Source organism: Acartia tonsa, chromosome 4 (assembly GCF_053477335.1).
Source record: "Acartia tonsa isolate MP-2025a chromosome 4, ASM5347733v1, whole genome shotgun sequence".
Classification (NCBI taxonomy): domain Eukaryota; kingdom Metazoa; phylum Arthropoda; class Copepoda; order Calanoida; family Acartiidae; genus Acartia; species Acartia tonsa.
The window spans coordinates 14372528-14395312 of NC_137263.1; the positions used below are offsets into that span (position 1 = coordinate 14372528).

Consider the following 22785-nt stretch of genomic DNA (forward strand, 5'->3'; position numbering starts at 1 on the left):
ACTTTAACATATTTTTTTGTGATAAAACGTGGTTTGTCTTTTGTCTTGCTTTACTTAATACTAAATAAATGCCTTTTTATGTTAAACCCTCGAAAAATTTAAAGCAATTTATGAAAATATTTTATTTTGAAGTGTATAGTTTTTTTTATGAAGCCTTATATTCTAGTATCGAAAAGTCATTTTATTTACCGATTTATTATCATTGATATTCCCTAATCTCAGGGAGGGAGAGGACATTGGACTGTTAATCATACTGAGGTGGATTCTTAAAAGAAATTTGCCCAACTAATCGCTTAGTGAGGCAAAATTGTTTTCGTCAAAAATCCACCAAAATCATATTAAAAATCTACAAAAATTAAACAAAATCATAGAAGGGTTATTAACATATGATTTTGTTTAATTTTTGTAGATTTTTAATGTGATTTTGGTGGATTTTTCACGAAAACAATTTTGCCCCACTAAGCGATTAGTGGGGCAAATTTTTTTTAATAATCCACCTCTGAGCTGGATCTTTAAATCATTTCAATGATGCGCTAAATAGGGGTGAGCCAACTTTCCACCAATGAGAGCACAGCATTCTACGAAATGCCGCGCTGTGGTTGGCTGAAATTCGGTGAACCCCGATTTGGCGCACCATTGAAATGATTTAAAGGTCAAGCTCTGGTGCCAAAAGTTTTTAAAGTATGTCCTCTCATTGGTTGTTTCAAACTAGCAATGTTAAAACTTTTCCACCAATAATTTTAATCTACAGATAGGGCAATAGGATAATTATCAATTCATAATCCATTGTCTTATCCCTTTAGATACCTGATATTCCTGCATATAGGAGGTTAGATATCCCCCCCCCCCCTATCACCACAACCATAATTGTTATCAAGTATCCCCCCTCCCCACCCTCCCTCTGCCCTCACCTGATCACCCTATAATTTTTGATGATTGACAATGTTATAATGATAACATAGGACAATATTACAACAGTCAATACTACAAAAAAGGGAATTTTTCTTACATTGTAACTTTTTAGCTTAAAATGTACGATTTTTTCATTTTCACTAAAAAGATAATCAGTCTGCAAAATGCAAAAAAAAATAATGCAGTTTTTTGTATTATTGATTAAACCTGGTTTTTATTCCCTGTATATTACAACCTTCAAATTATCTTTAAATACTCTGAGGAGAATAAAAATATTGCTGAAAACAATTAGGTTAACATCGCATGCAATAAAACAGTTTACATTTTTACCATGACAATATTACAGAAATCATATTTTTTGCTATATAGAAAAGGATATAGAAAATACTTATTAAATGGTAGTCTTATTCATACAATATTCGAGCTTTAAACTAAGGACCTGTAGAAATCTGGCTTCCAAATCAAATTTGCACTGCACATCCATTTAAAAGATTATTTGCTAGGAAAAAAAGGAAAGTTTTTAAAATAAAAAATTAAAAGTGTGAGGTAAACTGGATTAAATTTAGGTACTTAACAAACTAAAGCATTTTAAAAAGATTCTTTTAAAAATATCATAACCTTAAATATAAGTAATGGCATAAGACATAATAAACGAATTAAAACTTTTCCAAGTTAGTTTTGAAGTATGGTTTAGTTACATATAAGGAAGTTAAGCATGTGGTCACAATGTGGTTACAGGGGAATCAGATAATAATTCAAGTCTAGCTCATGTTCATTTTCCTGGATTTATTGAAAATTCAACGAAATCTACAATATAAAGTAGTAAGTTCTTTTAAATAAGCTTCAAGATCCTGCAATCCACTAAAGCAATTACGTTCTTCATTTGAAGGAGGCTTTACATAGGTCCCAGGATGGTTTTTATACTATTATACTTTTAAATTCCAGTTTTGGGTTGATTTCAGGCGTTTTTTTCTGGGATCGAAGTCTCAAGTACATTAGTAAAGAACAAGATTTAATAAGAATTTGTTATTTTTTGAGGCCATACATTTAATATTAAAGTGATGGGTATATAAAGTGTTTTATTGTAATGTAAATTAAAGGCGAATGGCGTTTTTGTCATTCAAGAATATTAGTGCTATTTTTTTTAAGCTATAATAAAATATTACCTTTATTACTTCACACATTGATTACGAGATGTTTACAATGACAAACCCTCCATTTGTTACAATTTCTTTAGTTTAAGCAATTTGGTCATGAAATGGACTTGATCCAAGATTTTTCTGATTACATTTGTCACGGTATAAACATTACAATCGATTAAACACTTTAATATCTTATTTGATGAGCATTTTGCTCTTTGCAAGTTTTTTTTTGTACAAAAATAATGCAATTTTTAGGGGAAACAAGGATGACATCATCCATAAAAGATAAGCAGAACATATTGAGTAACTTTCCTATCTATAATACAAAGTAGCTTGATGTCTGTCCGTCTGACCGTCTGTCCGTCTGTCTGTCCGTCTGTCTGTCTGTCCCTTAAGATCTCGGTAACCACTGAACCGATCGGATTCTACTCTTCAGGGAATATACCTACTGGTCCTGTGGTGGTTTTAGGCTATTTTCTTGGGGGGTGGGACACCCCCAACCCCCCAAAAATTTAAAAAATCCCACCCCCCAAATTTTTTTTTTACATTTTTTGTAAAATCTCAGTAACTGCTGATCAAATTGGGCTCTACCCTTCTGGGAATATACCTACTGGTCCTCTGGTGGTTTTAAGCTATTTTCTTGGGGGGTGGGACACCCAAACCCCCCCAAAAATAAAAAAATCCCCACTTCCAAAATTTTTTTTTTTTTTAAACAAAAACCAGTAATTGGGGTGGGGGAACCCCACTGCAACATGGGGCGAAGCCCCCATGAATACCCCCCCCCCCCCCCCCGAAAAAAAAAATTAAAATATTTTTTTTTAATTTTAATTTCTGTGTATGCGAACAACCTAGGTCTAATTTTTACGAATTGAAATTTTTGTGTATACGGCAAACAACCTGGGTTTAATTTGTACAAATTAAAATTTTTTTGCATAAAGCGTTCAACCTGGGTTTAATTTTACCACAGAGTAATTAAACAAAGAATATTTTTTTGAATATTTCTATTAAGGAGGGTTGACTTCCCAAAACTATATAGGGCGAAGCCCCTAGAGGCTAGGGGCGAAGCCGCTAGTTATTATAAAAGAAACAAAATATTGCTTTGGAATTGCAGAAAAGTTTCGTTTAAAAAACAAAGACAATGATTATTATATCCATGAGTAGCACAGCAATAGAAAGAGAATGCAACCAGGGATCTAAAGTGATTAGACAATAAATTGATGTTCATCCCCATAGATGATACATGCAATTAGAGCTTCTGTAGATTACAATTAGTGGTCAAAACGTTTGAACTATAAACTTAATGAACCAACAAATCATAGTTTATTTAAAGCAAACAAATAAGAAAAAGTTATTATAAAACTTTGGGGGCTACTGTAATAAACAGCCCAATGTCTTCTCCCTAATATAATAATTGTGAAAAAATAGTAAAGGTTTCTAAACAATCAAAGATTATTAAATTTCTATTTTATTGAAACAAGGTTTTTTCAGTATTTCCAATTTATTGAATATTAACGGATTTTGACAAACAATGAATTTTTAATTATTGAAGGTTAATAGGATTGTAAGTGTTGGTTTCATGTAACATATAAATACCTCTCCTCCTACTCCTGCTACGCCGCTGTGCTCAGCGTTAACAGTTTTCTTAAATCATAACACAATCCGACATTAAGTGTTAAATTACCAATTTTTTTCTCACATTTGGCCCTCAAAATTAACCCCCCAACCCCCTCCTACTTCCAATTTCTCACTGCCTTCTCTGCTCCCTTGAGGGTGGTAAATAATTGGCTTCTGCTATTAGATGGATGTCAAACAAATGATTGATAAAGATTTGTGCAAAATATATATTTTGACTTACTCCCCCCCCCCCCACACACACCCTCCCCCCCATTCTCAATAGTATTCTATTCTCAGTTTCTTTTATGTTTTCACGCCAAGATTGCAACTCAATCAAAAGAAATCTGACCTTTTAATTTTGTTTAGATACATGTCTGTAAATTAAATTTGGATTGTTTTGATTTGCATATTTTTAGGGAATTGAGATATTGAACCTGAAAAAAAATACTTCATTCCTCACATTTATTTTTAAAATAGTTAAATGAAAAAGTATTTCTTGTTTTAAAAAAGTATTTATAGCCTAAAATTGTATTACAGACATTTTTTCACGAATATTAAAATAAAAATCATAAAATTAATAACAATTCGATGCGATAAATAATTATTACAGATGTTGTTATTTTAAGGTACTTCAAAAATAAATGAACAAGAGAAATTTTAAACACGTAATCTAATTTTAGGCGAGGACAGCAGGTCCGGCTCTGAATCCAGCGGCGAGCAGGATAACCTTAATGTTTGGCGGAACCTAGAAGACGGCGGTCTATCCGCCCATTTCATCACACCGCCACCACAGCTGGAATTGAGAAAAGGAGGAGTGTGGGCGCGGGCAATTGTTCCAGCGGGCACCAGGTTCGGCCCCTTCCTTGGAAAATGGGTGCCTGAACCTAGAAACGAGGACTATGCCTGGGAGGTCAGTAAGACATTTTTGTTTTTGCCTGATGTGCTTTTTAAAAAATTATTTAACAAAACTCAATTTTAAAAAGAATTAAAAATTTTATAGACAATGCTTAGCTGTGAAATATTTATTTATACGGAAAAATATATTTGAAGTGGCAATTTCTTTATACATTCAATTCATATGGGCTCGGCAGCCGCAGCCTCATCTGCACTTTTTTTATTTTTTTTGTTTTGCAACCGCAATAACAGTGCGTTTAAAATCTGCAGCAGATAGTAAATTTAAAATTAGCGTTCGATTCGCCTTATTTTACAACAAAACTGCAGCAGAGCCAAAATTGTGCTGCTGCCAATCCCTGGAATTTATATAAATATAAAAATAAGGACACATTGTTGTTGAGCGGACACTTGAAAATTACGCTCAATCCTGAAGTACTCCTCATTCCATAGAAAAAATATAAATACGCATACTTATCACCAAGGGAAGTAGGGGGATAAGACAATGGCCAATAAATAATGTACATCCTCAATGATGATACACAAAATTAACCCTTCTGTAGATTACAATAACGGGTTGAAAGGTTTGGACACTCAACTAAATGAACCATCCAATCAAAATTCAATAAAAAATCTCAAAAGTTGTTAAGCCAGCGAATAAGGAAAAGTTATTATAAAACTTGTATAACAAACATCCCAATGTCCCCTCCCTCCCTGCAAGGGGCAGAGTTGTGGCATCTGAAGAAAAACTTCCTTAAACTTTTCTGCTGGTCAAAAATATAATACTTGAGAATAAATTTATTCCACAACCTCCCCCCCCCCCCTCCCCCAACTCGATCTCTTTTTTTACAAGAATAGATTGTAATAGTTTTTTAGATACCATATCCCAATCACTGTGTATTACATATTTTAGAAATTAGAAATTTTTATTATTAAAATTTTTTTGGACTTTTTAGCGGAGTTTAAAATATTGATAATTATGATGAATAAAGACTACATTAGTGTCAACTTTTTTATATATAAAAAAGGATGCTTCAAGGGACACTACTTTAAACAATTAGAAATTATCTTTTAAAAATTAATTATTATCAAGACAGTTTTAAATTTATTTCTCAATTTTACAAAATTGAGAAATGTCTAAAAATATTAATTACTTTCAAAAATTTTATTTCTTAAAAGATTTCTGAAAATTTTAACAACATAACTTAAAGTTTTATTTTATAATTTTGATGATATTCTCCTGCTGTATAACCTAATTGTTGAAATGTTTTGATAAATTCATAATGTCCCTTTCATCATGTCAGTTTTTCCATACTTAAAGCATTGAATAGGCAAGAGTACAAAGAAATGGAATGATAGATGGGACAATATGAGCTGAGAAACCCCAGGGATGGATGGAACATTGGGCTGTTTATTATAGGGTTGGGCCGGATATCCGGTTTGGCCGGTTATCATCCGGTTACATGATATCCGGCTGATTTTTGACGCCGGATATCCGGTAATCCGGCCGGATATCGAACGTTGGCCAGATTTCCGGCTGAAACCGGATATCCGGCATAAGAAATCAGCCGGATATCCGGTATCCGGCCAAAAAAGTATCCGGCCCAACCCTAGTTATTACATTGGTACCCAAAGTTTTATAACCACGTTATCTTATTCTTTGGCTTAAAAACTTTGGTAACTTTTATTGAATTATATTTTTTGGTTCCAAACTAGCAGTGTCGAATCTTTTCAACCAATAATTTTAATCTTCAGATTACAGGTTAATTTTGTTAAACATCATTGGGGACGACTATAAATTTTTCGTCCATTGTCTTATCCCCTAAGATCCCTGGAGGAAACTAGGAATGAGGAATAGATATTAATTGATTTTTATTTTTTAAATATTAAAGCAAATACATAACTAAAAGGATTATTTTTAAAATATGATGAAAAAGTTTTTAAATGTGTATGTGTGTTGTTTCTTGTTATCTCTAAAACGCCCAATTAACCTAGGCTACCTTCAGCCGCAGACATATTCAATCACAGTCAGGTGCGGCCGCAGCCGCGCGGCAGCCGATCTACGATTTTTTTCTTTATTCCCTACCTTAATTGTTGGACTAAGGATCTTGATACTCAATATGAAGCTAATCGTTTATAACAAATGTCTCTAAGTTGTGTATAATAAGATTGCGTGAGTGTGGGAAGCTAAAGCCCGAGGTGCGACTATGTCTTGATTTATGTTTTTCACTAACTTATGTATTCTCAACCTAACCAATGCTTAACTTTGTCAAATTTGCTAAATTCTTCTACAAATATATTTGACTATAAATAATTTTCTTAATCCGCTAGATCTTAAATTTGTAAATGTTTTATTTAAATCCTTTGTACTCATTTATATAAGGTTTTATATATTTTTAAAAAGTAGTAGATTTAAGTAAAGCAGCCACTCTATAGCTAAGGTCATCCTACGGCCTACGGTCAGTAATCGAAAAATTCTAAAGTAATGAACCATTTTCATCCTTGTTTATGAATAAATTTAAAAATCTTATTGAAAAAACCTGCAAGAAATGGAAAATGTGTTCAAAATATCTTTGGTGGTTTTGCTGCGCTCTATGTGGATATAATTGTTTTTGTTAAAGCTAGAGTATCGCCTTAATTTTCTAGTGTTTAAACTTTTCAGGGATGTACATTAATTATTGTCCATTGTCTTATCCCTGAAATTATCTTGATAACATTACATAATGAATTGACACAAACACCTTAATTTAAAGACACAAGCAAATCTAACAAACTACATTGTTTTCAAACAAAAACAAAAAACATTAGAGTTTGTATAATATGTATGTATTCCTTCAATGGTTACTTAAACTATGGCTAGAAGCCAAAAAGTGACATCTTTATTGGTTTTCAAAATAGGATCTGTCAACAGAATTAGGAGCAGAGTAGGGGGGGGGGGGAGGGGAAGGTGGACCTGGATGGAATCATTTCAAAAGATCATTTACGAAGGTTAAAAGGACTGTCTGGTTTTAGGTTTTTTTTCAAACATGTTTCCCACTGATTTGTGGGTTGGCAAGATCTAGCCTGCTAACTGCAAAAGCTCTCCTTACCCCAAGGATAAGCCTTAACCTTAAACGAGCATTGCAATTTTAAAAGCCAACTTAACCTAACCTAATGAGTTGAGATCTTATGTGAGTTCGAGTTCCTGTTCAACATACTTTTGATTCTTTAAATATATCGTAGCTTAAAACGAGCAAAAAAATTAAAAGTTGTCCTTTTAAAGTATTTGGTTCAAACTTTGTGGAAAATAAAGAGGGAGTAGGCTTGTGAAAGAGAATAGAGAGAGAGAGAGATAGAGGGTGTGAAATAAATGACATGAGAGACATAGATAAAATAGATTAAATGTAATATAAAATGGTGGAAAGTTGATGTAGGTTATTTACAGGATAGAAGACATCTATATTTAATATTAAATATTTCGAAAGATAAAATTGCTAGGAAAGCATACTTAGAAGATAAATTTCTAGTCCATTGTCCTATCCCTGTACCCGTGAGGCATGTAGAGTTGAGAAATGTATGACAGGGTGGTGGAACTGCCTAAACACAATAGCCACTGATCTCTTTGTTTGCTCTATAACACCTCAACCAACCCTTAGGCTACATCTCCCCCCCCCCCTCTATTTTTCTATTATTTACCTAACCTCTCTCTTTCTCTCTTGTCGGATCCCCACTTTATTCAGTGTGAATACCTATTCTGCTTCTTGTTGTCACTTTTTGTCCACTCTTTCCCCCCTCCCTCCCCTTCTCACCTCTCTCAAAATTTTTCTCTTACAAGTAGCGCAGCTACTATAAAATTATGAGCATGCCAGTTTATAAGTGTAACACTGTTAATGATTAATTTTTTTTTTTTGCTAAAGGAAATAGGCTTCTTTCTTCATGTAGATTTTCTTTTTTAAGGAAAAGTAATCCATTTTCAATATTACAGTCGAGCTGGTTTTAGCCACTTGTATTTCATGTGCCATACTTAAGGTATTGTTGTCCTTGTTTTAAATGATTCTGCTTATCAACTTTTCACAGTAGCTTTACACCTTTCTCTCTCCTCCTTTCTTAGAGAGAGAGAGGGCGAGAAAGAGAAGGTGTGTGTGTGTGTGAGAGTGAGAGAGAGAGAGAGAGAGAGAGAGAGAGAGAGAGAGAGAGAGAGAGAGAGAGAGAGAGAGAGAGAGAGATGGAATTGAATACTATGATATCTATATATCACAAGCTTACATTAATCTTAGGGAAGTAAAGGACAATGACAATAAATTTACATCAATTTCTACCCCGATATATTAATACCTACCCAACAAATTTAACTATTTAGATTTTTGAGGGAAGAATAAATTCTTGTTGATTATGCTATCCCTGTATACGTGTATTAATCTATTAGCAACCAATTCTTGCCAGCCCCAAAAAGTGAAACCGATACACAAACAAAATTTAAGCTTTTGTGAAACAAGAACGATTATATCCAGAGGCGTGTTGTAGGGGTCGTCTAATTGGTATTTGGAGTTTGTCTTCATCTTTTTTACCCCAACAAGGTTCAAACTCTCCCCCTGGCAAGACCATGTGCACGCCATTAATAATTGGTACTGTAAGACTAATTATTTGATTCAAATGAAATTATAGAAATTTGTTTTCTTTTTTTCTTCTTTTTTTAATTTATTAAACAAAGCATATAGTTTTACTTCCTACGCCAAGTGAATTTTTAGAAAAATATTTTCTCGTCTTTTAGTATGACCCTTGGGACTTTAAAAACGTTGTTCTCCAAAAACTTTGTCCGAATAAACTACAAATATTTTACAATATACAAATTTTATTTTAAGTGACAGCGTAGGTTTTCTTTAACTTATGTTTGTATCATGCCTTATAAAATATTGTTCTTAACGTGAACAAACAGTAAAAATAAAATTTTCTGAAATGCCTCGCGATTTTGTAATTACTTTGTAAGAGTTTACTGTTCTTTTTTATCCTTTTTTACATAAAATTTTATTGTTGCACTTCTCATGGAAAATAAAATTTTGTATCAAATGGTTGCAATGCTCAATTTTTCCAAACCATTTTCTTTTTCTCAACGTATTTTGTGATATTTGGTTGTGAGAAACTTGGTTATTTAACATCTCAATGAAAAGGAACAGGAAATCCTTTCAATTTAAATGTAAAGTGGAAAGAAATTGTCCGAATTGGGATGTCAAGTCTTGTTAGAGATATAATACCAGCATAGCGTCTTGAAAATATAGAATAACAAGGACGAACCTGTTCATGAATGGCATATTAGAGTAAAAAGGAAAGGGTTAAATAACTGTATCTCCCCATCGCAATATCCGTGTGCCGACTCTCAATTGGGTCTTTGAAAATCAACCAATGGTTTGGTGTGTATTACTTGTGCCGACCCTCAATTGGGTCTTTGAAAATCAACCAATCGTGTGGTGTGTATTAACACAGCCAGGTAGCAGAAAACAATTTGCTAGCAGACGAATAAGGTCATTGAAAAGGGGAGGGAGGTAGCCGCCAATAATTATAAGTATAGTCAGATAGTAAATGAATATCTTTTTTTTTACAAACTTTGGCAGACTTTGTAAATAAATAAGACATTTGATAATTTAATTTGAAAGATTTTCTTCACACTTTTTTCCAAAATAATGATAGTAAATTTTATTTACTGTTAATTATAGAGTAGCTGCGCTACTAAAATTGGGGGTGAGGTGAAGGGGGAAGTTGTCTAATTGTATGTGAAACCAAAATGCAAACGAAGCAAAAGTCTAGCCTAGAATAGAATATAATGGTATAGAAAAGAAATCAGTTTTGAAAAGATTGTATCGGATGTATCCTTTTGGATTTATAGGTCTCAAGGTTTTTAAATTGCATATGTATCAGATAAAGATTAAGCTTCATAAAACTTTTTAAATATATAATAATATGGATCTAGAAAATGAAATAAAAAGCTTCTGTTAATGTAGTTTTATATATATAAAAGGTCTTACACTTTTGTATATTTATACCAGATTAATTTTTTTCTGAAGGTCTATGCCATGTGCTATGTTTATAGTGGATATCAGCATTCTTGTGTCCCTATTATAAACAAAACTTATTTTATTAATAGTCTAAAACCAAAGTGTCAAATTGTTTAATAAATTGAAATATTTGGTAGTAACCCGAAATATTTGAACCTTGCAATTTTCAGTCTTCCTTGTCCTTTTTTGTCAATATATGACCCCACAATTTTAAGGGAAATTTTGGGCACCAAATTTATTTTTGAATAGAGATATGTGGTGCTACTGACAGCAAAGGCGTTATATCAGCTAGATATTTGAATGGATCAGTGTGCAAAAGAAGAGCTAATGATAAAAAAATTTTTAAGATCTTGGTTTTGTAAATTTTCACCAACTGATAAAATAAGACTTTTTTCATAAAAAAAAAAACTTTTTATTGGTGTAAAAAATAAACATACTTTTTAAAAAAAAATCGATACATCCATTCCTATAACATGCTAGTAAACAACGAAACTTCTATTATAAATTAACAAAATTAGGACTAGAACATTTATCAGTACAATGTCTCTTCCAGTACACAGTAATCTATTCGTGTATTTAACTGGTAGTTAGTATGCATTGTTAACGTTATCTAGGCTTAAGCTTAATTGATATTTTTCATATTCAAAGCCTAAACAGTGTTTGGTTTTAATCTTTGCCTCCTTTAATGTCGAACATGAGACATGTTCCATTATTTTTAAATTGACTGCAATTTTAAGAAATGTTTGTTTATTATTTCGCTATGGGATAAACCCTTGCAAAAAAAACTGAAATGATTTAACGAGACTAAATCGGATTAAACTCGACGTAAACTCAATTTTGCCCCCTCCTTGTCAATCCTCTCTTCCACGAATATAAATATTCTACTTTTTAATTCAAGTGTTGGAAATATTGATTTTCATACCATTTTGCGGCACGCAGATTTTATATAGAGGCGCATTTTCTTTAAGCGAAGCTTCTCATAAATAGGACCTTTTTGTATGGGCGACCATTGCAAAAATTACTTATCTATACTTTTGGAATTATATTTATGTTTTATATTCATAATTAGTTGCTCCGCCCGTACCATGTAGCACAGAGAGTGCTGTAATATAGCCTAAAGCCATCCAAGGATATAAAAAATAATCGGTCCATTGGTTAACGAGATCTTATCAGACAAAAAAAACCTTACTTCTTTATATAATACTAGCGGCTTCGCCCCTAGCCTCTAGGGGCTTTGCCCCAAGAGGTTTTATTAAACTAAAATTTCGTGTTTTATATTTTTTGAAATTTTTTAGAAAATTTATTTTTTGAGGGGGGGGGGGTATTTTTTATTTTTTGGAGGGGGGGGGGGTTAGAGGTGTCCCACCCCCACAGAAAATAGTTATAAACCTTTCCGAGACCTATGAGAAGCTACCCTATAAAGGAGAACCTGATCGGTTCAGCGGTTAGCGAGATCCTTCGCTACAAACAGACAGACAAACAAACAGACAGACAGACAGACAAACAGACAGACATCGTTCTACTTTGTATTATAGATGATTGTTCTTGTATCCCATCCCCGTATTGTTCCTCAAAATTTAAAAACTGCGTCTGTTTTTTTTTTATTCATGAGCGTGAAATCACCGGACATGTTTTTTGCCACTTTATGAATCTTTTTAACAAATATGATTTCGCGGTTAAATACCTTTCGAGTATTCTTTATTATGAGCTTAAAAAAAGATTTTGCCTCAAATATTGTGTTAAAATGGTTTCAAACTTTTTCCAACAAGGACAGTTTTGGACATGAGTAGCGTTATGAGTTTAAGAAAAAATATAAAGAAAAAAGTAAGCATGAAAAAGACGTGGATGCATATAATAGTTATTTCTCGTATTTATTCGAATCCTGTGGATAGGAACTGGTTCTCATCCATACGAAAAAAACTAAAACGAATGTCTAGCATCGTATTAAATAACTATTATCGCTTCGTATTAAACATAGCTTTTCACAAATATTAAAATGAAAAATTATAAGATTAAATCCAGTTTTTATTTTTATTTTTATATATGTGGAAATTGTCTCTAATTCGATGCTATACATGATTTTTCAGTATGGCTGAGAATCAGTTCTAATCCAGCGGATAGTAATCGGTTTCCAAACCATACTGTGGAAAATACTTTCTTGTGACACAGGGGAGGAAATATGGACGTATACTAGTTTACGAGTAGCTACGCTACTAGCAAAAAGAATACAATGCTACTCAAATAGTTAGATGGGTTAGTTAGAAAGGGGAATTAGGTTTAAATGTTAAAAAGGGGGTAAGGAAAAAATAATGGTTAATGAAGGGGGTGTGAGTTATAATATTTTAGCGCTAAGTAGCATTTAAGTAGCGCCACAACCATCCCAGAAATTATAACCATGACAAGGATGATAATATTTAAGTAGAGCCACAACCATCCTAGAAATTTTAACTATAGCAAGGATGATAATATTTAAGTAGCGCCACAACCATCCCAGAAATAAAACCTAAGCAAGGAAGATAATATACATACATAAAAGTGAAGCACAAAAAAGATAGATAAACGAATATATAAAAAGTAACTATCCACTAATTCAACATTTCCTAGAAGTGTAGATAAAAATTCTAAATAAATCTATTCTATAAATCATATGAATAAAAAGATGCTTAATACGCCTATCACTTTAAGACTTGATTATGAGGATGCTTTGTTCATGACATAGTGCCTAATTGTCCTAGAAATCATTATTATAACAATTAGATGATTAGGATATTTATATGTTAAAAATTATTTTAAGGTTTTATGGTTTTACTTTTAGTTACAATTTTATAATCGTCTAAAAAAGATAATTTTTGTGGGTTTTTAGTATGTAAGCGAATATTCGTGACACAACCATACAAACTAAGAATCAATTGTGGTAATATGGACACTAAAATCATTTGAGAGGAGGATTTGGGGGGATGGGGTGGGTGTAGATGGTTGCTCAATGAAATTGGGTCCAATTTATTGTCAGTAGCGGTCGGGGGCGGGCGGGGGTAATGATTTTTCGAGCTATTTAGTTAATGCATTTGGGAGGGTTTATCATAATAATAAGAGGAGTATGAAAATGTGTGGAAGGGGGAGGGGGGGGGGGGGGGTTGTGAACTATTGTGCTGAAATATGCGAGGGCATCGTTGAATAGTAAATATATATATATATTCCTTTTTTAACCAGACAACTCTATTTAGCACACTAAATAAAAGTATATAAATCTTTGCACTAGAGGCTCAGTGTGTATATACATACATACATGTTTCATGTCATTAAGCTTAGTATTTATTTTAAATCATGATTCATTTTTTCAAAATAAAGTAATCTTGGGGGGTAATGATAAAGAAATGTTTAGTTGGCTTCTTAGGTTGTTCTGTCACATTAGGACACTGTAAAAATTATAGATTAGTTTAGGCAAATGAATAATAGTGACTAAGCGACTCTGGAACCCATCCATTTGTTTGAGAAAACCAGGGAGGGATAGGATTTGGGACTGTAAATTAAATTGGTACCTAAAATATCCATAAATACAATATATAATTCTTTGACTTAAAAATGTTGGTCACTTTTATATAATCTTCATAGGTTGGTTTGAACTAACAGTTTTAAAGATTTTCCACAAATGATTTAAATCTACAGATGGGGTAGACAACGGGAATATACCTTAATTTATCTTTCATTGCCTTATCCCTTAATATCACTGGAGAGAGCATATCCCTAGTGTCAATCAGATCGATCTGAAAGCAATGAGTAGTTTTTTTCTTTTTCAAATGGATTCACATGGACAATACAATTTGGCGGCCGAGACAAATGATGAATTGATTTCAGGGGGGGACAAATGGAATTTTTATTTTGGATAATTCTCATATATGTATTATGTCTGACATGTCTACAATATTGATATATCTCTTTAATACAAAGTTAGTTTTTATGTCTGTCTGTTAAGATCTCGATAAGCGCTGTACCTTTTTCATATTTATTTTAGGAAATTTTTATTTAGATCCTGGGAAGGTTTTTAACCATTTTGCTGGTTTTAATCTCATAAATTTTCATTTTAATATCCGCGGAAAGCTGTCTATAATATTTCTATATTTTGTAATCTATTACACTTGGCCCTGCGTGGTCATATGACAAATTATTCAGGGATAAGACAATAGATAAAAGTTGTCATATTTGTCATATTTTGCCTTTAGCTGCTTGTAAAAATATTTGGTTGAAGGTTAATTTATCTGCTATAGTCCTCTCCCTGACTGACCAATTAGTCTAAAATTAGGTGATCTATATTCTCTCTAGTAAATGAATAAGAAGTCAACATATGAACTTAATTGGTCTTTTTATGTTCCTTCATGTACAATCAACATGATTTTATACAAATACAAATCTATCTAATATGGTTGCTATTATTAATTCAAAACTCCAAACAAAAATATATCTTATCAATATGATTATATATAAAGTTTTTTTGACTTTCAAAATTGTTACATGAATCATCATGCTTAGTTTGAAATCGATAGGATAATTTTAACATGTATAAATTAATGATAAGAGCTATTCGTTACGGGCTGACAGACCTACCCTAGCTATAGAATAGCTTCGCCTTTAAAAATAGTTTATGATATATGTAATTAAGTTGTTTAAGGCTATAGCTACACTATGGATAAAAGGTTCTGTGTCATTTGAATATGATTTTTATTTTATTTATTTATTTTCATTAAGAATTTGATATTTAACATTTTACAGAAATTCTATATATCTTAATGGAAACATTATTACATAATAAATATGTAAGTAAAAAATATTAACACCGTGAAAATAAAAAAATCTAGTGATAGCATAATATAATTCAGTTAGCAGATGCGGCACATTGTGTTAAGGAACCATCAGTTAACCCCCCCCCCCCTAACCTCGTCCTATAAAGTAATCTATTTTTGTATCCATTACAGCTTCATATATATCCAGAGCTGTAGCTATAGTTCTGTGTGTGTGTGTATCCGCCCCCTTACCACGCCCACACACATATATATACGCCAAATTGGTTGGAAACAATTACTCACATTATCCAGTCACACACACACCCACACATACACTGAAACACACATACACACACACACACAAAATCATCTTTGCTGCATCCCTGAATACATTGAAACCACACAAAAAGTCAGATAACTCAATTATAATTTTTTTATCACGGAAAGTGTGTTTTATAAAGCTCAGCTTCCCTCTCTATTTTTAAAACGAATAATTTTTTTACAATTCTAAATTACTTCTAGTTTGCGACTTACTAGTTCGCTTAAATGCTTTTTTCCTATGATTAAGAATTGTCTTATTTCAGGTTCTAGTACCCAGCGCAGGTATGCGTGGCTTCCTGGACGCATCAGAATTTGGCACCTGGCTCAAGTTTATCCGGCGGGACAAATCCAAGCAGAACCTGAAGCATATCCTGCTTGCAGGACAAATTTTCTACGAGTCACTGCGCACAATTCAACCCGACGAGGAGCTCTGCCTGGGCGGTCGGGATCCTATCCAGCTGGATGGCGGGGATGGCGGACAAGGATCCGGCGGGTTGGCCGCCGGAGATGAGAATAAGCTGGCGGGAAAAGATGATGACAGGATTGATGAAGAGGAAAGTGTTGATATTGAGGATAATGGAGTCAAGTGCTTGGTGTGTGACAAACTATATCCGGATGTATATATGTAAGTTTCATTTAATTAAAAAAAAACACTAATCCATATTTATCAGCGCAGATACTTTTTCATTAAGACATGTTCTTGTCTAATGACACTATTAGCAAAACATCTGAAAATGTAAAATTGTTTACTGCTTTAAATCTTATGATGATGATAAGTTACCGATTAATTGTCAGTTCCCACAATAACCCAATAATTTTACTTTATTATACTTTATTGTTTGATTTTTTAATTTAAAATTCTATAATTTAATTAACATTTTCCATAATTTCAGATTGGACAAACACATGATCGAGACACACAGATACGAGCCAGATAAATATATTTGTGAGCACTGCAACAAAGGATTTGCATGGAGACCCAACTTGCTGCGACACAAAATGATACACGGAGAATTCCGCAGATTTCCGTGTGAGAACTGTGATAAAGTGTTTACAGATCCCAGCAACCTGCAGCGCCACATCCGCACCTCACACGTGGGTGCCAGGTGTCATGCGTGTCCAGAGTGCGGCAAGACATTCGCAACCTCCAGCGGATTGAAACAGCACACTCACATACACAGCTCAGTCAAGCCGTTTCGCTGCGAGGTTTGCTTCAAAAGTTACACCCAATTTTCCAACCTGTGTCGGCACAAGCGCATGCACGCCAACTGCAGGATGCAGATCAAGTGCCATAAGTGCGGCCAGGCCTTCAGCACCGTCACCTCCCTGTCTAAGCACCGCAGGTTCTGTGATTCTAGTCCAGTGCCCTTTCACCTCGGCCATCACAAGCTGTCACACATGGATCATCCTGTTGGGTCGGAATCAATGGGCCCTAGCAACGGCCACTTTCCTTCGCCACCCCTAAACTTAAACAACAAATTTCTGCCGGGACCGCCATATTTTCCATCACCCTTCTCTAGTCATCTCCACAGTCTACTTGGTCCCAACGGTCCAGGAGCCCCGGGCTTCCCCTTCCTACAGAACCCAAATATGATGTTCCCGAGCATGTTGACCAGGATGGCGTTAAACCAGCTGAATGGCAAGTCCTTGCTGCCCCCTTTGCCGCCCGCCAGCAGTCCTGACAGATTACTCAAAGAGGATATTAAACCATCCATGAGACCAACCCCATCTCCAGAAAACTCGTTTCTTACTGCAGCAAAATTAGACAATGTAAAAACTAATATTTCTGATTTTAAAAGTATTGAAGAATTTCGCCAACGACTAATAAATGGTTCTCTTAATAGAAACACAGAAATAAATGAGAGGCAAGTTGTTAACAATGATGCACAAAACAGCCAGCAAAAAGTTGAAATAAAGCAAGAAGTTGAGGACAATAATACCCAACCCCAGCAAGAAATAAACCAGGGATTTGACGTTAATAGGAATAAGTCTGACAGCGATACCCCCTCATCAGGCCTGAACAAGGAGGGGGGACAATTAGCGGGGGGAGAAGAGGTGAACAAAAACAAAAAGGGAAAGGAGAGACCGCTGGATCTTAGCAATTCAAGAAGAGATGAATGCCTGGACAATGGTTCTCAATCTGATACAGAAATGGATTCCATACAATGCAGTAAAGTTCAACCCGACCAGGGAAATATTTCAACAATAGAATATTCTGAAAAGGTGGAGTTCCCAAGGGACAGGGAGGGGAAGGAAGAGGAGCCTCGAGGGTTTAAACCAGTCTTTCCAAGCAATAAATCTTTCAAACCTTTGTCACAGAGTTCACCGTTTCCTAGTCCCCGGCACAGCAGTGAGGAGCCCAATCCACCACCAGTATCTACACCAACAAGTACCTTTTCAAAGCTTCAGGGCCTAGGTGCTCCAGGTATGGGCTCTGACTCAAACCTTCCTTTTCCTAAGCCTGTTAATCCCTTTCTGCTAGGTGCAATGTACAGAATGCAACAGCCGCCCTACTCGCCGTTCCCACCATCGCTATCACCCGCCGGGGCTTTGCCGCATATAGCACCGCGGCCGCCGCTTCCGTTTTCTTCGCCATTCATGTCGGGTCTTCACAACCCGGCTTTTCTTCCAAACCCTAGTGCGTTTCCTTTGCTAGGGAGACTTAGCTGCTACCAGGATGTCTTGAACGGTTCACAATCCAAGACAAAAGACCGGTATTCTTGCAAATTTTGTGGTAAAATCTTCCCAAGATCTGCAAATCTAACCCGGCATTTGCGCACCCACACAGGCGAGCAACCATACAAATGCAAGTATTGTGAACGATCATTTTCCATCTCCTCAAACCTGCAGCGTCATGTGAGAAACATCCACAACAAGGAGAAGCCATTCAAATGTCCGCTGTGCGAGCGCTGCTTCGGCCAGCAGACCAACCTGGAGAGGCACATCAAGAAGCACGAGACCTGCTCAGATCCATCCGAGATTGTGGACAGTCCGGAGAGTGTCCGCATGGAAGACGACCTCGGATACTTTGATGAGATCCGCAGCTTCATGGGCAAGGTGGTGGACAAGAATAGTTCTATTGAGGCATCAGACACGGAGGATATTGATGTGGAGGAGGATGAGGACGAGGAAGATGAGGAGGATATTATTCCTCAACATCTCAGGGAATAAGATCTGTCAGCTCACAACAACAATCCTAAATAAATTTTTAAAAACTCCCGCGGTCATGACCACACTTTCTGAACATTTGGAATATTTAAGAAAATGAAGCAATTAATTTTAATTATTTCAAAAATAGATCAATGCAATTATATGAAAATAAATAAACATTATGTAAAACTTTTATATGTAATTTCTTCTAATTAATAATTATAATTGGATAATTTTTAGTGATAATTAATAAGCGCCTATTGCGCCTTTAAAAAAAACTCTTATGTGCAAATATACTTTATACACATCGATTTTTCATTCGTATGTTAATATTTTTTGTTTATATTTATTGTCTAATATTAAAATAAGTGTTAAAAATCATTATAAAAAAGATATGAATTGTTTTTGAGTTAGATTAAAGTTGTAGACAATTCTTAAATTGTATTATCTTCGGCATATTATTGTTAATATCAATATTATCAATCAATCAATAAAGTTTTTCTTTGAAATACAAAGTTTCAACAGTCATAAAAAGTGTTGTTTTAATTTTTGATAGTGTAGCTACCATGTAACGTGGGTCGGTCTGTCCATCTGTATGTATAACAAAAAATTGTTTGTCACTTTTTTTGACAGATTGGAGCAATTTGAAACAAATTTGAATTCTATATGCTACATATCAAAAATCTTTGTTAAAAACGAAGCTTTCTATATTTAAGGTATGTCGTCCGTCCCTAAATGTAATTCAGGCATGTAAAAGTTGTCCTTTCTGTTTTAAATTTATTATGATGATTCCTGTAACAGTAAGGTACAAATAGGATAGCATAGAAACTCTTTAATCATATAATCATTACCAGAAAAACCGTATGTCCATTTTAAAAATGTGGATTTCGGCCTATGACAATAAGTTAGAATTTTGCAAAGCATCTCTAGAACGGAGCCTGAAAATATAAGTACGTCCTAATTAAGCATATTGTATTTGAGAAATTTTAGGGTAAATTTAACGACTTTTTTTCGTTGAGACTTCTAAATAATGAAGTTTATTTTTGTGAAATGAATTTTTACTCTACAAATGTTAATGTTTCTGTGTATTTTTTTATCTTCGCTTTTATGGATGGTGCCATCCCTGTTTATCATAAACTTAATTTGTTTATTAAATGTTTAATCATTATTGTGTTATCACATTACAAAGAGAGGACCGAAGTCTATTAATATTACAAAGTTTCAGTTTTTTACCTTCAAACAATTAGCATAAAAACTTGTTTTTTGTTTTACTCTTTAAAATGATTGTAAAAAATAAAGTACAAATCTGACAAATCATGCTAAGTTGTCTAAAATTATATAAAAAAATGTTTTAAATTGTCGAATCAAATTTATGAAAAGTTTTAGTTTATGTAAAATAAAAAAGTGTAAATTAGACTAAATCACGAAAAAAGGAAAAAAATGATAATAATGAAAATTCATCAGAATTAATCTAAAATAATCTAGTGAATTCTATGTCACAATTAATCCATTTGTATGAATTCAGAAAAAAATTGGATCTACTGTCTTTATTTTAAATTTGCTGATTTTTTAATGTAGAAATACTGGTTGACGTGAAAGACACATGGAGAGGTTTGGTGATTTTGTTTTCACAAAATTTAAATTATCAACAGAAAATAGACTAATAATTTTGATAGAAATTTTGGTTTCATTATCACAAATTTATATGAAAGTGTAAAATCTCAAAAATTATTTAAATATTTTTCTTACTTAAAAAAAAAATAAGCCGAACCCCCCCCCCCCCTCCTTGTGATTTTTTCGTCTTTTCTCAAATTAGTTTTAGTTCTGAAACTAAAATGCCTAATTGATAATTTCATTATTTCCTATTTCATAAAGCAATAGAATGTATTTCTGTTTTCATTGACCAAGTTTAATAGAGTCTCCTTTACGGTTATACCGGCATATGTTCGATAGCTTTCAGGTTTTAGGCTATTTGATGTCCCATTTTATGTCCCACGCGTTCAAATATTTTTCTCAGGAGGGAGGCAGGGGGGGGGTATGGTATGCTACTCAACTCCCTCTTAATTATCATCGATCCATTGCAAATATGGGCATTTTTATACCTTTACATATTTTTAGAAAATTTTACATTAATAAAGATATATTTACCTAAGCTGCAAAATCAATTTGTATGATATAATTAAGAATGTTGTATCTATTGAATTATAGTTGTGTAATTAGGTGAACTAAATGATTCTCTGTTTATGACTATAATCTCTGATAATATAAGAAAATTGTTAGTTCATGTAAAGATTGTTCAGTCCTTCAGCCGCATCTATATTAAGCCGCTTTTTTTAGCAAGCTACATCAGCAGCCTATTGTTAAATTTAAAATAATATCGCAGCTATACACTTCACCAATAAAATCAGCCGCAAGACAGCTGTAATATTTATGTATAACCTGAAGCTGTCAGAATGGCGTAGCAACTCTATAATCGTTACCAGATAGTCTGTACGTCCATTGAAAAAATGCTGATTTTTAACTCTTTAAACAAAATTATTTTTATGTAATAATTATCCTCTTTATTTGATTTTTTAATTGTGATTCCTCGAACAACAAGGTACAATATCATAAGTAAAGCATAATGATGACCTAAAAATGTAAGCATGCCCTTTAATTTTATTTCAGAGCTTTGCTTTTATGGATTGTGTCATCCATGTTTTTCATGAGTTTTACCTAGCCGCAACAATCTTCATATGCTTCTATAGATCATCGCATTTTCTAACAACATTCAGCTGCCGCCCAATCGTCCTCAAAATTTGCGGCTGTTGATCCCTGTAAAGATTATTCCCTGTGTGTGTATGTAATATTGCAGCTAAGATATTGTATTGGCTGTATTGCTGAGTGTAAACAGACCATCAAGGGGATGATTCTCAAATATAATATTACAGCTAAGATATTGTATTGGCTGTATTGCTGAGTGTAAACAGACCATCAGGGGGATGATTCTCAAATATAATATTACAGCTAAGATATTGTATTGGCTGTATTGCTGAGTGTAAACAGACCATCAGGGGGATGATTCTCAAATATAATATTACAGCTAAGATATTGTATTGGCTGTATTGCTGAGTGTAAACAGACCATCAGGGGGATGATTCTCAAATATAATATTACAGCTAAGATATTGTATTGGCTGTATTGCTGAGTGTAAACAGACCATCAGGGGGATGATTCTCAAATATAAAACTACAGCTAAGATATTGTATTGGCTGTATTGCTGAGTGTAAACAGACCATCAGGGGTATGATTCTTAAATATAATATTACAGCTAAGATATTGTATTAGCTGTATTGCTGAGTGTAAACAGACCATCAGGGGGATGATTCTCAAATATAATATTAAAGCTAAGATATTGTATTGGCTGTATTGCTGAGTGTAAACAGACCATCAGGGGGATGATTCTCAAATATAATATTACAGCTAAGATATTATATTGGCTGTATTGTTGGGTGTAAACATACCATAAGGGGGATGATTCTTAAATATAATATTACAGCTAAGATATTGTATTGGCTGTATTGCTGAGTGTAAACAGACCATCAGGGGGATGATTCTTAAATATAATATTACAGCTAAGATATTGTATTGGCTGTATTGCTGAGTGTAAACAGACCATCAGGGGGATGATTCTCAAATATAATATTACAGCTAAGATATTGTATTGGGTGTATTGCTTAGTGTTAACAGACCATCAGGGGGATGATTCTCAAATATAATATTACAGCTAAGATATTGTATTGGCTGTATTGCTGAGTGTAAACAGACCATCAGGGGGATGATTCTCAAATATAATATTACAGCCAAGATATTGTATTGGCTGTATTGCTGAGTGTAAACAGACCATCAGGGGGATGATTCTCAAATATAATATTACAGCTAAGATATTGTATTGGCTGTATTGCTGAG

At 33.9% G+C, this 22785-nt stretch overlaps 2 protein-coding genes across 4 annotated transcripts in view; both read left to right on the forward strand.

Moving 5' to 3' along the window:
* LOC145316184 (transcription factor hamlet-like) overlaps nt 1-19371 on the forward strand; it is a 38692-nt gene extending 19321 nt beyond the window's left edge. The window contains exons 2-4 of the mRNA XM_080156534.1: nt 4349-4578; nt 15951-16312; nt 16581-19371. Of these exons, the coding sequence (XP_080012660.1) occupies nt 4349-4578; nt 15951-16312; nt 16581-18858 (2870 nt within the window). The 3' untranslated portion in view covers nt 18859-19371. The remainder of the gene's footprint in view (nt 1-4348; nt 4579-15950; nt 16313-16580) is intronic.
* Uch-L5 (ubiquitin carboxy-terminal hydrolase L5) overlaps nt 1-22785 on the forward strand; it is a 294886-nt gene that overhangs the window by 247101 nt on the left and 25000 nt on the right. The window lies entirely within an intron of this gene.